The sequence below is a fragment of the Anomaloglossus baeobatrachus genome, chromosome 6 (assembly GCF_048569485.1).
Source record: "Anomaloglossus baeobatrachus isolate aAnoBae1 chromosome 6, aAnoBae1.hap1, whole genome shotgun sequence".
In the NCBI taxonomy this organism is placed as follows: Eukaryota; Metazoa; Chordata; class Amphibia; order Anura; family Aromobatidae; genus Anomaloglossus; species Anomaloglossus baeobatrachus.
Genome location: NC_134358.1, coordinates 13,016,292 through 13,029,834, shown reverse-complemented (window position 1 = coordinate 13,029,834; position 13,543 = coordinate 13,016,292). Strand labels below are relative to the sequence as shown.

Sequence of the window (13,543 nt, the reverse complement as noted above, 5' to 3'; positions counted from 1 at the left end):
CGGAGGTCTCTGTCCTGTAGAGCAGGGCTCGGAGGACTCTGTCCTGTAGAGCAGGGCTCGGAGGTTGCTGTCCTGTAGAGCAGGGCTCGGAGGTTGCTGTCCTGTAGAGCAGGGCTCGGAGGTCTCTGTCCTGTAGAGCAGGGCTCGGAGGTCTCTGTCCTGTAGAGCAGGGCTCGGAGGTCTCTGTCCTGTAGAGCAGGGCTCGGAGGTCGCTGTCCTGTAGAGCAGAGCTCGGAGGTCTCTGTCCTGTAGAGCAGAACTCGTAGGTCTCTGTCCTGTAGAGCAGGGCTCCGGAGGTCTCTGTCCTGTAGAGCAGGGCTCGTAGGTCTCTGCCCTGTAGAGCAGGGCTCGGAGGTCTCTGTCCTGTAGAGCAGGGCTCGGAGGTCTCTGTCCTGTAGAGCAAGGCTCGGAGGTCTTTGTCCTGTAGAGCAGGGTTGCAGAGGTCTCTGTCCTGTAGAGCAGGGCTCGGAGGTCTCTGTCCTGTAGAGCAGGGCTCGGAGGTCTCTGTCCTGTAGAGCAAGGCTCGGAGGTCTCTGACCTGTAGAGCAGGGCTCGGAGGTCTCTGACCTGTAGAGCAGGGCTCGGAGGTCTCTGTCCTGTAGAGCAGGGCTCGGAGGTCTCTGTCCTGTAGAGCAGGGTTGCAGGGGTCTCTGTCCTGTAGAGCAGGGTTGCAGGGGTCTCTGTCCTGTAGAGCAGGGCTTGGAGGTCTCTGTCCTGTAAGGCAGGGTTGCAGGGGTCTCTGTCCTGTAGAGCAGGGCTCTGAGGTCTCTGTCCTGTAGAGCAAGGCTCGGAGGTCTCTGTCCTGTAGAGCAAGGCTCGGAGGTCTCTGTCCTGTAGAGCAAGGCTCGGAGGTCTCTGTCCTGTAGAGCAAGGTTCGGAGGTCTCTGTCCTGTAGAGCAGGGCTCGGAGGTCTCTGTCCTGTAGAGCAAGGTTCGGAGGTCGCTGTCCTGTAGAGCAAGGTTCGGAGGTCTCTGTCCTGTAGAGCAAGGCTCGGAGGTCTCTGTCCTGTAGAGCAGAGCTCGGAGGTCTCTGTCCTGTAGAGCAGGACTCGTAGGTCTCTGTCCTGTAGAGCAGGGCTCGGAGGTCTCTGTCCTGTAGAGCAAGGTTCGGAGGTCTCTGTCCTGTAGAGCAAGGTTCGGAGGTCTCTGTCCTGTAGAGCAAGGTTCGGAGGTCGCTGTCCTGTAGAGCAGAGCTCGGAGGTCTCTGTCCTGTAGAGCAGGACTCGTAGGTCTCTGTCCTGTAGAGCAGGGCTCGGAGGTCTCTGTCCTGTAGAGCAAGGTTCGGAGGTCTCTGTCCTGTAGAGCAAGGCTCGGAGGTCTCTGTCCTGTAGAGCAAGGCTCGGAGGTCTCTGTCCTGTAGAGCAAGGCTCTGAGGTCTCTGTCCTGTAGAGCAGGGCTCGGAGGTCTCTCTCCTGTAGAGCAGGGCTCGGAGGTCTCTGTCCTGTAGAGCAGGGCTCGGAGGTCTCTGTCCTGTAAAGCAGGGCTCGGAGGTCTCTGTCTTGTAGAGCAGGGCTCGGAGGTCTCTGTCCTGTAGAGCAGGGTTGCAGGGGTCTCTGTCCTGTAGAGCAGGGCTCGGAGGTCGCTGTCCTATAGAGCAGGGCTCGGAGGTCGCTGTCCTATAGAGCAGGGCTCGGAGGTCTCTGTCCTGTAGAGCAGGGTTGCAGGGGTCTCTGTCCTGTAGAGCAGGGCTCGGAGGTCTCTGTCCTGTAGAGCAGGGTTGCAGGGGTCTCTGTCCTGTAGAGCAGGGCTCGGAGGTCTCTGTCCTGTAGAGCAGCGCTCGGAGGTCTCTGTCCTGTAGAGCAGGGCTCGGAGGTCTCTGTCCTGTAGAGCAGGGCTCGGAGGTCTCTGTGCTGTAGAGCAGGGTTGCAGGGGTCTCTGTCCTGTAGAGCAGGGCTCGGAGGTCGCTGTCCTATAGAGCAGGGCTCGGAGGTCGCTGTCCTGTAGAGCAGCGCTCGGAGGTCGCTGTCCTATAGAGCAGGGCTCGGAGGTCGCTGTCCTGTAGAGCAGGGCTCAGAGGTCTCTGTCCTGTAGAGCAGCGCTCGGAGGTCTCTGTCCTGTAGAGCAGGGCTCGGAGGTCGCTGTCCTGTAGAGCAGCGCTCGGAGGTCGCTGTCCTATAGAGCAGGGCTCGGAGGTCGCTGTCCTATAGAGCAGCGCTCGGAGGTCGCTGTCCTATAGAGCAGGGCTCGGAGGTCTCTGTCCTGTAGAGCAGGGTTGCAGGGGTCTCTGTCCTATAGAGCAGGGCTCGGAGGTCGCTGTCCTATAGAGCAGGGCTCGGAGGTCGCTGTCCTGTAGAGCAGCGCTCGGAGGTCGCTGTCCTATAGAGCAGGGCTCGGAGGTCGCTGTCCTATAGAGCAGGGCTCGGAGGTCTCTGTCCTGTAGAGCAGGGTTGCAGGGGTCTCTCTAGGTCTCTGATGTCGTCTGATCTTTGGTTGATTCCTATGAGAAGTCCTTAATTCCTGCTCTTTTTTCCTCCTGTCCTCGTCCTGCCGTCTGTTTCTCCTCTGTCTTCTCGCTCCCCTCCTGCGGACTCTGCAGCACTGGAGGGCAGAGGTAGGTGCTGCTTCCCATCTGCTGGCTTGCGGCAGGCCTCTGTGCATGGCTTGTACCAGAGTAACCACAAGTCCGGTTATTGCTGCTGATTTGTACTTCTTGGGGGTCTGGAGCCTCCGGCACTGGTTATGGGGGACGGTCCCTGCCACTCTCATACTTCACATCATTGTGCCCATCCCCTGCATGGTGTGTGGGGGCATGAGGTGCTGTGAGTCTGCATGCCACTCTCATCATTCCTGTGCCCGGCCATCCACACATTGTATGTGCCGCCTAACCCTGTCTATGCCCTGTCCATGCTATAGACCAGGAGCCTGTACGTATCCCCGGCCTCGTTGTGTGGAGGCGGCTGTGCGTGCGGTGGACCGTGCCCAGCTCTGCCAGCGCCGCTGCCAGCTCACATATTCCATACATTCTGCTGATTTGGCCTCCGGAGACTCCTGGAGACATTGGGCTCTTTATATGAATTTTCCTACAAGAGAGGCCTAGTGCCAGGAAAATCCAACTGTGCCGATCCCCGGCGTCCGGCGCCTGCTGAGGACTCCCTGAGTATCTGACACTTGGGTGCAGGGAGCAGAGGTGTCTTATCAGGTGTCCTCTCCCGGACGCTGCTCTCATGGGTTGTGCTGGGCGAGGTGTCAGCCACATTCCAGACGAAAGGTTAAACCTTGCTCCACAGTGATCCAGAGACTGTGCCAAGTCCTCCACCCTGCTGTCTGTCCTTCTGCCGACTGTTGCCCATCCATTCTGCTCCCGAGCCACAGTTGCTCCACAGCAGGCATCTCATGTGCCGCAGTGCCAACTGCTGTTCCTCCAATGCAGGCCTCTCCTCTGCTGGCCTCTCCTGTGCCGCAGTGTTGGTCACTGTTCCTCCTCTGCAGGCCTCTTCTGTGCTGCAGTGCCAGCCTCCTCCTCTGCAGGCCTCTCCTGTGCTGCAGTGCCAGCCTCCTCCTCTACAGTCCTCTCCTTTGCCGCAGTGCCAGCTTCCTCCTCTGCAGGCCTCTCCTGTGCTGCAGTGCAAGCCTCCTCCTCTGCAGGCCTCTCCTGTGCTGCAGTGCCGGCCTCGGCTCCTCCTCCGCATCCCTCTCCTGTACCCCAATGCCGTGCTCTGCTCCTCCTCCGCAGCCCTCTCCTGTACCTCAATTTCGGCCTCTACTCCTCCTCCACAGCCCTCTCCTGTACCCCAGTGCTGGCCTCTGCTCCTCCTCCACAGCCCTCTCCTGTACCCCAGTGCTGGCCTCTGCTCCTCCTCCGCAGCCCTCTCCTGTACCCCAGTGCCGGCCTCGGCTCCTCCTCCGCAGCCCTCTCCTGTACCCCAGTGCCGGCCTCGGCTCCTCCTCTGCAGCCCTCTCCTGTACCCCAGTGCCGGCCTCTGCTCCTCCTCCGCAGCCCTCTCCTGTACCCCAGTGCCGGCCTCTGCTCCTCCTCCGCAGCCCTCTCCTGTACCCCAGTGCCGGCCTCTCCTCCTCCTCCGCAGCCCTCTCCTGTACCCCAGTGCCGGCCTCTGCTCCTCCTCCGCAGCCCTGTCCTGTACCCCAGTGCCGGCCTCTGCTCCTCCTCCGCAGCCCTCTCCTGTACCCCAGTGCCGGCCTCTGCTCCTCCTCCGCAGTCCTCTCCTGTACCCCAGTGCCGGCCTCTGCTCCTCCTCCGCAGCCCTCTCCTGTACCCCAGTGCCGGCCTCTCCTCCTCCTCCGCAGCCCTCTCCTGTACCCCAGTGCCGGCCTCTGCTCCTCCTCCGCAGCCCTGTCCTGTACCCCAGTGCCGGCCTCTGCTCCTCCTCCGCAGCCCTGTCCTGTACCCCAGTGCCGGCCTCTACTCCTCCTCCGCAGTCCTCTCCTGTACCCCAGTGCCGGCCTCTGCTCCTCCTCCGCAGCCCTCTCCTGTACCCCAGTGCTGGCCTCTGCTCCTCCTCCGCAGCCCTCTCCTGTACCCCAGTGCCGGCCTCTGCTCCTCCTCCGCAGCCCTCTCCTGTACCCCAGTGCCGGCCTCTGCTCCTCCTCCGCAGCCCTCTCCTGTACCCCAGTGCCGGCCTCTGCTCCTCCTCCGCAGCCCTCTCCTGTACCCCAGTGCTGGCCTCTCCTCCTCCTCCGCAGCCCTCTCCTGTGCTGCAGTGCCAGCCTCCTCCTCTACAGTCCTCTCCTGTGCCGCAGTGCCAGCTTCCTCCTCTGCAGGCCTCTCCTGTACTGCAGTGCCAGCCTCCTCCTCTGCAGGCCTCTCCTGTGCTGCAGTGCCGGCCTCGGCTCCTCCTCCGCATCCCTCTCCTGTACCCCAATGCCGTGCTCTGCTCCTCCTCCGCAGCCCTCTCCTGTACCCCAGTTCCAGCCTTGACTCCGCCGCAGCCCTCTCCTGTACCCCTGTGCCGGCCTCTGCTCCTCCTCCGCAGCCCTCTCCTGTACCTCAATTTCGGCCTCTACTCCTCCTCCACAGCCCTCTCCTGTACCCCAGTGCTGGCCTCTGCTCCTCCTCCGCAGCCCTCTCCTGTACCCCAGTGCCGGCCTCGGCTCCTCCTCCGCAGCCCTCTCCTGTACTCCAGTGCCGGCCTCTGCTCCTCCTCCGCAGCCCTCTCCTGTACCCCAGTGCCGGCCTCTCCTCCTCCTCCGCAGCCCTCTCCTGTACCCCAGTGCCGGCCTCTGCTCCTCCTCCGCAGCCCTCTCCTGTACCCCAGTGCCGGCCTCTGCTCCTCCTCCGCAGCCCTCTCCTGTACCCCAGTGCCGGCCTCTGCTCCTCCTCCGCAGTCCTCTCCTGTACCCCAGTGCCGGCCTCTGCTCCTCCTCCGCAGCCCTCTCCTGTACCCCAGTGCTGGCCTCTGCTCCTCCTCCGCAGCCCTCTCCTGTACCCCAGTGCCGGCCTCTGCTCCTCCTCCGCAGCCCTCTCCTGTACCCCAGTGCCGGCCTCTGCTCCTCCTCCGCAGCCCTCTCCTGTACCCCAGTGCCGGCCTCTCCTCCTCCTCCGCAGCCCTCTCCTGTGCTGCAGTGCCAGCCTCCTCCTCTACAGTCCTCTCCTGTGCCGCAGTGCCAGCTTCCTCCTCTGCAGGCCTCTCCTGTGCTGCAGTGCCAGCCTCCTCCTCTGCAGGCCTCTCCTGTGCTGCAGTGCCGGCCTCGGCTCCTCCTCCGCATTCCTCTCCTGTACCCCAATGACGTGCTCTGCTCCTCCTCCGCAGCCCTCTCCTGTACCCCAGTTCCAGCCTTGACTCCGCCGCAGCCCTCTCCTGTACCCCTGTGCCGGCCTCTGCTCCTCCTCCGCAGCCCTCTCCTGTACCTCAATTTCGGCCTCTACTCCTCCTCCACAGCCCTCTCCTGTACCCCAGTGCTGGCCTCTGCTCCTCCTCCGCAGCCCTCTCCTGTACCCCAGTGCCGGCCTCGGCTCCTCCTCTGCAGCCCTCTCCTGTACCCCAGTGCCGGCCTCTGCTCCTCCTCCGCAGCCCTCTCCTGTACCCCAGTGCCGGCCTCCGCTCCTCCTCCGCAGCCCTCTCCTGTACCCCAGTGCCGGCCTCTGCTCCTCCTCCGCAGCCCTCTCCTGTACCCCAGTGCCGGCCTCTGCTCCTCCTCCGCAGCCCTCTCCTGTACCCCAGTGCCGGCCTCTCCTCCTCCTCCGCAGCCCTCTCCTGTACCCCAGTGCCGGCCTCTGCTCCTCCTCCGCAGCCCTCTCCTGTACCCCAGTGCCGGCCTCTGCTCCTCCTCCGCAGCCCTCTCCTGTACCCCAGTGCCGGCCTCTGCTCCTCCTCCGCAGCCCTCTCCTGTGCCCCAGTGCCGGCCTCTGCTCCTCCTCCGCAGCCCTCTCCTGTACCCCAGTGCCGGCCTCTGCTCCTCCTCCGCAGCCCTCTCCTGTACCCCAGTGCCGGCCTCTGCTCCTCCTCCGCAGCCCTCTCCTGTACCCCAGTGCTTGCCTCTGCTCCTCCTCCGCATCCCTCTCCTGTACCCCAGTGCCGGCCTCTGCTCCTCCGCAGCCCTCTCCTGTACCCCAGTGCCGGCCTCTGCTCCTCCTCTGCAGCCCTCTCCTGTACCCCAGTGCCGGCCTCTGCTCCTCCTCCGCAGCCCTCTCCTGTACCCCAGTGCCGACCTCTGCTCCTCCTCCGCAGCCCTCTCCTGTACCCCAGTGCCGGCCTCTGCTCCTCCTCCGCAGCCCTCTCCTGTACCCCAGTGCCGGCCTCTGCTCCTCCTCCGCAGCCCTCTCCTGTACCCCAGTGCCGGCCTCTGCTCCTCCTCCGCAGCCCTCTCCTGTACCCCAGTGCCGGCCTCTGCTCCTCCTCCGCAGCCCTCTCCTGTACCCCAATGCCGGCCTCTGCTCCTCCTCCGCAGCCCTCTCCTGTACCCCAGTGCCGGCCTCTGCTCCTCCGCAGCCCTCTCCTGTACCCCAGTGCCGGCCTCTGCTCCTCCTCCGCAGCCCTCTCCTGTACCCCAGTGCCGGCCTCTGCTCCTCCTCCGCAGCCCTGTCCTGTACCCCAGTGCCGGCCTCTGCTCCTCCTCCGCAGCCCTGTCCTGTACCCCAGTGCCGGCCTCTGCTCCTCCTCCGCAGCCCTCTCCTGTACCCCAGTGCCGGCCTCTGCTCCTCCTCTGCAGCCCTCTCCTGTACCCCAGTGCCGGCCTCTGGTCCTCCTCTGCAGCCCTCTCCTGTACCCCAGTGCCGGCCTCTGCTCCTCCTCCGCAGCCCTCTCCTGTACCCCAGTGCCAGCCTCTGCTCCTCCGCAGCCCTCTCCTGTACCCCAGTGCCGGCCTCTGCTCCTCCGCAGCCCTCTCCTGTACCCCAGTGCCGGCCTCTGCTCCTCCTCTGCAGCCCTTTCCTGTACCCCAGTGCCGGCCTCTGCTCCTCCTCCGCAGCCCTCTCCTGTACCCCAGTGCCGGCCTCTGCTCCTCTTCCGCAGCCCTCTCCTGTACCCCAGTGCCGGCCTCTGCTCCTCCTCCGCAGCCCTCTCCTGTACCCCAGTGCCAGCCTCTGCTCCTCCGCAGCCCTCTCCTGTACCCCAGTGCCGGCCTCTGCTCCTCCGCAGCCCTCTCCTGTACCCCAGTGCCGGCCTCTGCTCCTCCTCTGCAGCCCTTTCCTGTACCCCAGTGCCGGCCTCTGCTCCTCCTCCGCAGCCCTCTCCTGTACCCCAGTGCCGGCCTCTGCTCCTCTTCCGCAGCCCTCTCCTGTACCCCAGTGCCGGCCTCTGCTCCTCCTCCGCAGCCCTCTCCTGTACCCCAGTGCCAGCCTCTGCTCCTCCGCAGCCCTCTCCTGTACCCCAGTGCCGGCCTCTGCTCCTCCGCAGCCCTCTCCTGTACCCCAGTGCCGGCCTCTGCTCCTCCTCTGCAGCCCTTTCCTGTACCCCAGTGCCGGCCTCTGCTCCTCCTCCGCAGCCCTCTCCTGTACCCCAGTGCCGGCCTCTGCTCCTCTTCCGCAGCCCTCTCCTGTACCCCAGTGCCGGCCTCTGCTCCTCCTCCGCAGCCCTCTCCTGTACCCCAGTGCCGGCCTCTGCTCCTCCTCCGCAGCCCTCTCCTGTACCCCAGTGCCGGCCTCTGCTCCTCCTCCGCAGCCCTCTCCTGTACCCCAGTGCCGGCCTCTGCTCCTCCTCCGCAGCCCTCTCCTGTACCCCAGTGCCGGCCTCTGCTCCTCCTCCGCAGCCCTCTCCTGTACCCCAGTGCCGGCCTCTGCTCCTCCTCCGCAGCCCTCTCCTGTACCCCAGTGCCGGCCTCTGCTCCTCCGCAGCCCTCTCCTGTACCCCAGTGCCGGCCTCTGCTCCTCCTCCGCAGCCCTGTCCTGTACCCCAGTGCCGGCCTCTGCTCCTCCTCCGCAGCCCTGTCCTGTACCCCAGTGCCGGCCTCTGCTCCTCCTCCGCAGCCCTCTCCTGTACCCCAGTGCCGGCCTCTGCTCCTCCTCTGCAGCCCTCTCCTGTACCCCAGTGCCGGCCTCTGGTCCTCCTCTGCAGCCCTCTCCTGTACCCCAGTGCCGGCCTCTGCTCCTCCTCCGCAGCCCTCTCCTGTACCCCAGTGCCAGCCTCTGCTCCTCCGCAGCCCTCTCCTGTACCCCAGTGCCGGCCTCTGCTCCTCCGCAGCCCTCTCCTGTACCCCAGTGCCGGCCTCTGCTCCTCCTCTGCAGCCCTTTCCTGTACCCCAGTGCCGGCCTCTGCTCCTCCTCCGCAGCCCTCTCCTGTACCCCAGTGCCGGCCTCTGCTCCTCTTCCGCAGCCCTCTCCTGTACCCCAGTGCCGGCCTCTGCTCCTCCTCCGCAGCCCTCTCCTGTACCCCAGTGCCGGCCTCTGCTCCTCCTCTGCAGCCCTCTCCTGTACCCTAGTGCCGGCCTCTGCTCCTCCTCTGCAGCCCTCTCCTGTACCCCAGTGCCGGCCTCTGCTCCTCCTCCGCAGCCCTCTCCTGTACCCCAGTGCCGGCCTCTCCTCCTCCTCCGCAGCCCTCTCCTGTACCCCAGTGCCGGCCTCTGCTCCTCCTCCGCAGCCCTGTCCTGTACCCCAGTGCTGGCCTCTGCTCCTCCTCCGCAGCCCTCTCCTGTACCCCAGTGCCGGCCTCCGCAGCCCTGTCCTGTACCCCAGTGCCGGCCTCTGCTCCTCCTCCGCAGCCCTCTCCTGTACCCCAGTGCCGGCCTCTGCTCCTCCTCCGCAGCCCTCTCCTGTACCCCAGTGCCGGCCTCTGCTCCTCCTCCGCAGCCCTCTCCTGTACCCCAGTGTCGACCTCTGCACCTCCTCCGCAGCCCTCTCCTGTACCCCAGTGCTGGCCTCTGCTCCTCCTCCGCAGCCCTCTCCTGTACCCCAGTGCCGGCCTCTGCTCCTCCTCCGCAGCCCTCTCCTGTACCCCAGTGCCGGCCTCTGCTCCTCCTCCGCAGCCCTCTCCTGTACCCCAGTGCCGGCCTCTGCTCCTCCTCCGCAGCCCTCTCCTGTACCCCAGTGCCGGCCTCTGCTCCTCCTCCGCAGCCCTCTCCTGTACCCCAGTGCCGGCCTCTGCTCCTCCTCTGCAGCCCTCTCCTGTACCCCAGTGCCGGCCTCTGCTCCTCCTCCGCAGCCCTCTCCTGTACCCCAGTGCTGGCCTCTGCTCCTCCTCCGCAGCCCTCTCCTGTACCCCAGTGCCGGCCTCTCCTCCTCCTCCGCAGCCCTCTCCTGTACCCCAGTGCCGGCCTCTGCTCCTCCTCCGCAGCCCTCTCCTGTACCCCAGTGCCGGCCTCCGCAGCCCTGTCCTGTACCCCAGTGCCGGCCTCTGCTCCTCCTCCGCAGCCCTCTCCTGTACCCCAGTGCCGGCCTCTGCTCCTCCTCCGCAGCCCTCTCCTGTACCCCAGTGCCGGCCTCTGCTCCTCCTCCGCAGCCCTCTCCTGTACCCCAGTGCCGGCCTCTGCTCCTCCTCCGCAGCCCTCTCCTGTACCCCAGTGCCGGCCTCTGCTCCTCCTCCGCAGCCCTCTCCTGTACCCCAGTGCTGGCCTCTGCTCCTCCTCCGCAGCCCTCTCCTGTACCCCAGTGCCGGCCTCGGCTCCTCCTCCGCATCCCTCTCCTGTACCCCAGTGCCGGCCTCTGCTCCTCCTCCGCAGCCCTCTCCTGTACCCCAGTGCTGGCCTCTGCTCCTCCTCCGCAGCCCTCTCCTGTACCCCAGTGCCGGCCTCTGCTCCAACTCCTCCGCAGCCCTCTCTTGTACCCCAGTGCCGGCCTCTGCTCCTCCTCTGCAGCCCTCTCCTGTACCCCAGTGCCGGCCTCTGCTCCTCCTCCGCAGCCCTCTCCTGTACCCCAGTGCCGGCCTCTGCTCCTCCTCCGCAGCCCTCTCCTGTACCCCAGTGCTGGCCTCTGCTCCTCTTCCGCAGCCCTCTCCTGTACCCCAGTGCTGGCCTCTGCTCCTCCTCCGCAGCCCTCTCCTGTACCCCAGTGCCGGCCTCCGCAGCCCTGTCCTGTACCCCAGTGCCGGCCTCTGCTCCTCCTCTGCAGCCCTCTCCTGTACCCCAGTGCTGGCCTCTGCTCCTCCTCCGCAGCCCTCTCCTGTACCCCAGTGCTGGCCTCTGCTCCTCCTCCGCAGCCCTCTCGTGTACCCCAGTGCCGGCCTCTGCTCCTCCTCCGCAGCCCTCTCGTGTACCCCAGTGCTGGCCTCTGCTCCTCCTCCGCAGCCCTCTCCTGTACCCCAGTGCTGGCCTCTGCTCCTCCTCCGCAGCCCTCTCCTGTACCCCAGTGCTGGCCTCTGCTCCTCCTCCGCAGCCCTCTCCTGTACCCCAGTGCCGGCCTCTGCTCCTCCTCCGCAGCCCTCTCGTGTACCCCAGTGCCGGCCTCTGCTCCTCCTCCGCAGCCCTCTCGTGTACCCCAGTGCCGGCCTCTGCTCCTCCTCCGCAGCCCTCTCCTGTACCCCAGTGCCGGCCTCTGCTCCTCCTCCGCAGCCCTGTCCTGTACCCCAGTGCCGGCCTCTGCTCCTCCTCCGCAGCCCTCTCCTGTATCCCAGTGCCGGCCTCTGCTCCTCCTCCGCAACCCTCTCCTGTACCCCAGTGCCGGCCTCTGCTCCTCCTCCGCAGCCCTCTCCTGTACCCCACTGGTCACCATATTAATCCCGTTTCTCTCTTGTCTCTAGGCTCAGCGTCACGTGAATGATTTGTATGAAGATCTCCGCGATGGACACAACCTCATCTCGCTCCTGGAAGTTCTCTCGGGGGAGACGCTGGTAAGTTTCCACAAAATCCTCAGGTTCAATGTGGACTGCAGCTTCCGCTCTCCTGGGGACGTCATGTCGGACCTCCTGCATCTCTCACTACTAATGTCACTCACCCTCATCCTCTCTTCTCTTGTCCCAATAGTCGGGGGCCATCACAAAATCACAAAGACCCACCAAAGTCAGGAACCCGCATTGTAGTGTATCACCTGCACTGGTTCCAGTAATGATTCACCCAGTACTCCCAGTAAATGACCAGAGTCCCGCTGGAGGTCTGTTCAGTCATCTGTAGCTGTGTGTGCCCCTTATTCTCCCCGAGACCCCCGGAGATCAGAGACCGAGCCTTGCTGCGGTGGGATTTTCACCCCATAGATTTTCCTTGGACCCCATAGATCGACTGCGGTGGGATTTTCCTCGGCCCCTGTAGATCTGCAGCGGTGGGATTTTCCTCGGCCCCTGTAGATCGGTTACGGTGGGATTCTCCGCGGCCCCTGTAGATTGGCTGCGATGGGATTCTCCGCAGACCCTGTAGATCGGCTGCGGTGGGATTCTCTGCGGTCACTGTAGATCGGCTGCGGTGGGATTCTCCGCGGACCCTGTAGATCGGCTGCGGTGGGATTCTCCGCGGACCCTGTAGATCGGCTGCGGTGGGATTTTCCTTGGCCCCTGTATATCGGCTGCGGTGGAATTTCTCTCGGCCCCTGTAGATTGGCTGCGGTGGGATTCTCCGCGGACCCTGTAGATCGGCTGCGGTGGGATTCTCCGCGGACCCTGTAGATCGGATGCGGTGGGATTTTCCTTGGCCCCTGTATATCGGCTGCGGTGGAATTTCTCTCGGCCCCTGTAGATCGGCTGCGGTGGGATTCTCCGCGGTCCCTGTAGATCGGCTGCGGTGGGATTCTCCACGATCCCTGTAGATCGGCTGCGGTGGGATTCTCCGCGGTCCCTGTAGATCGGCTACGGTGGGATTTTCCTTGGCCCCTGTAGATCAGCTGTGGTGGGATTTTCCTCGGCCCCTGTAGATCGGCTGCGGTGGTATTTTCCGCGGTTCCTGTAGATCGGCTGCGGTGGGATTCTCCTCGGTCCCTGTAGATCGGCTGCGGTGGGATTCTCCACGATCCCTGTAGATCGGCTGCGGTGGGATTCTCCTCGGTCCCTGTAGATCGGCAGCGGTGGGATTTTCCGCGGTTTCTGTAGATCGGCTGCGGTGGGATTCTCCGCGGTCCCTGTAGATCGGCTGCGGTGGGATTCTCCACGATCCCTGTAGATCGGCTGCGGTGGGATTTTCCGCGGTTTCTGTAGATCGGCTGCGGTGGGATTTCTCTCGGACCCTGTAGATCAGCTGCGGTGGGATTTTCCGCGGCCCCTGTAGATCGGCTGCGGTGGGATTTTCCGCGGCCCCTGTAGATCGGCTGCGGTGGGATTTCTCTCGGACCCTGTAGATCGGCTGCGGTGGGATTCTCCGCGGCGCTGTAGATCGGCTGCGGTGGGATTTTCCTCGGCCCCTGTAGATTGGCTGCGGTGGGATTCTCCGCGGTCCCGTAGATCGGCTGCGGTGGGATTCTCCTCGGCCCCTGTAGATCGGCTGCGGTGGGATTCTCCTCGGCCCCTGTATATCGACTGCGGTGGGATTTTCCTTGGCCCCTGTAGATCGGCTGCGGTGGGATTTTCCTTGGCCCCTGTAGATCGGCTGCGGTGGGATTTTCCGCGGTCCCTGTAGATCGGCTGCGGTGGGATTCTCCGCGGTCCCTGTAGATCGGCTGCGGTGGGATTCTCCGCGGTCCCTGTAGATCAGCTGCGGTGGGATTTTCCGCGGTCCCTGTAGATCGGTTGCGGTGGGATTCTCTGCGGTTCCTGTAGATCGGCTGCGGTGGGATTTTCCTCGGACCCCATAGATTGGCTGCAGTGGGATTCTCCTCGGTCCCTGTAGATCGGCTGCGGTGGGATTCTCCGCAGTCCCTGTAGATCGGCTGCGGTGGCATTCTCCGCGGTCCCTGTAGATTGGCTGCGGTGGGATTCTCCGCGGTCCCTGTAGATCGGCTGTGGTGGGATTCTCCGCGGCGCTGTAGATCGGCTGCGGTGGGATTCTCCGTAGTCCCTGTAGATCGGCTGCGGTGGGATTCTCCGCGGCGCTGTAGATCGGCTGCGGTGGGATTCTCCGCGGTTTCTGTAGATCGGCTGCGGTGGGATTCTCCGCGGTTTTTGTAGATCGGCTGCGGTGGGATTCTCCTCGGCCCCTGTAGATCGGCTGCGGTGGGATTCTCCGCGGTTCCTGTAGATCGGCAGCGGTGGGATTTTCCGCGGTCCCTGTAGATTGGCTGCAGTGGGATTCTCCGCGGTTCCTGTAGAGTGGCTGTGGTGGGATTCTCCTCGGCCCCTGTAGATCGGCTGCGGTGGGAT

The 13,543-nt window shown here is 64.8% G+C and overlaps 1 protein-coding gene across 24 annotated transcripts in view; it reads left to right on the top strand.

The window, feature by feature from the left end:
* PLEC (plectin) overlaps nt 1-13,543 on the top strand; it is a 335,144-nt gene that overhangs the window by 239,481 nt on the left and 82,120 nt on the right. For 12 of the 24 annotated variants that reach the window (XM_075352742.1, XM_075352740.1, XM_075352751.1 and 9 more), the window contains 2 exons: nt 2,536-2,550; nt 11,066-11,155. In XM_075352742.1, the coding sequence (XP_075208857.1) occupies nt 2,536-2,550; nt 11,066-11,155 (105 nt within the window). The remainder of the gene's footprint in view (nt 1-2,535; nt 2,551-11,065; nt 11,156-13,543) is intronic. The other 12 variants (XM_075352743.1, XM_075352741.1, XM_075352755.1 and 9 more) reach the window with 1 other exon arrangement.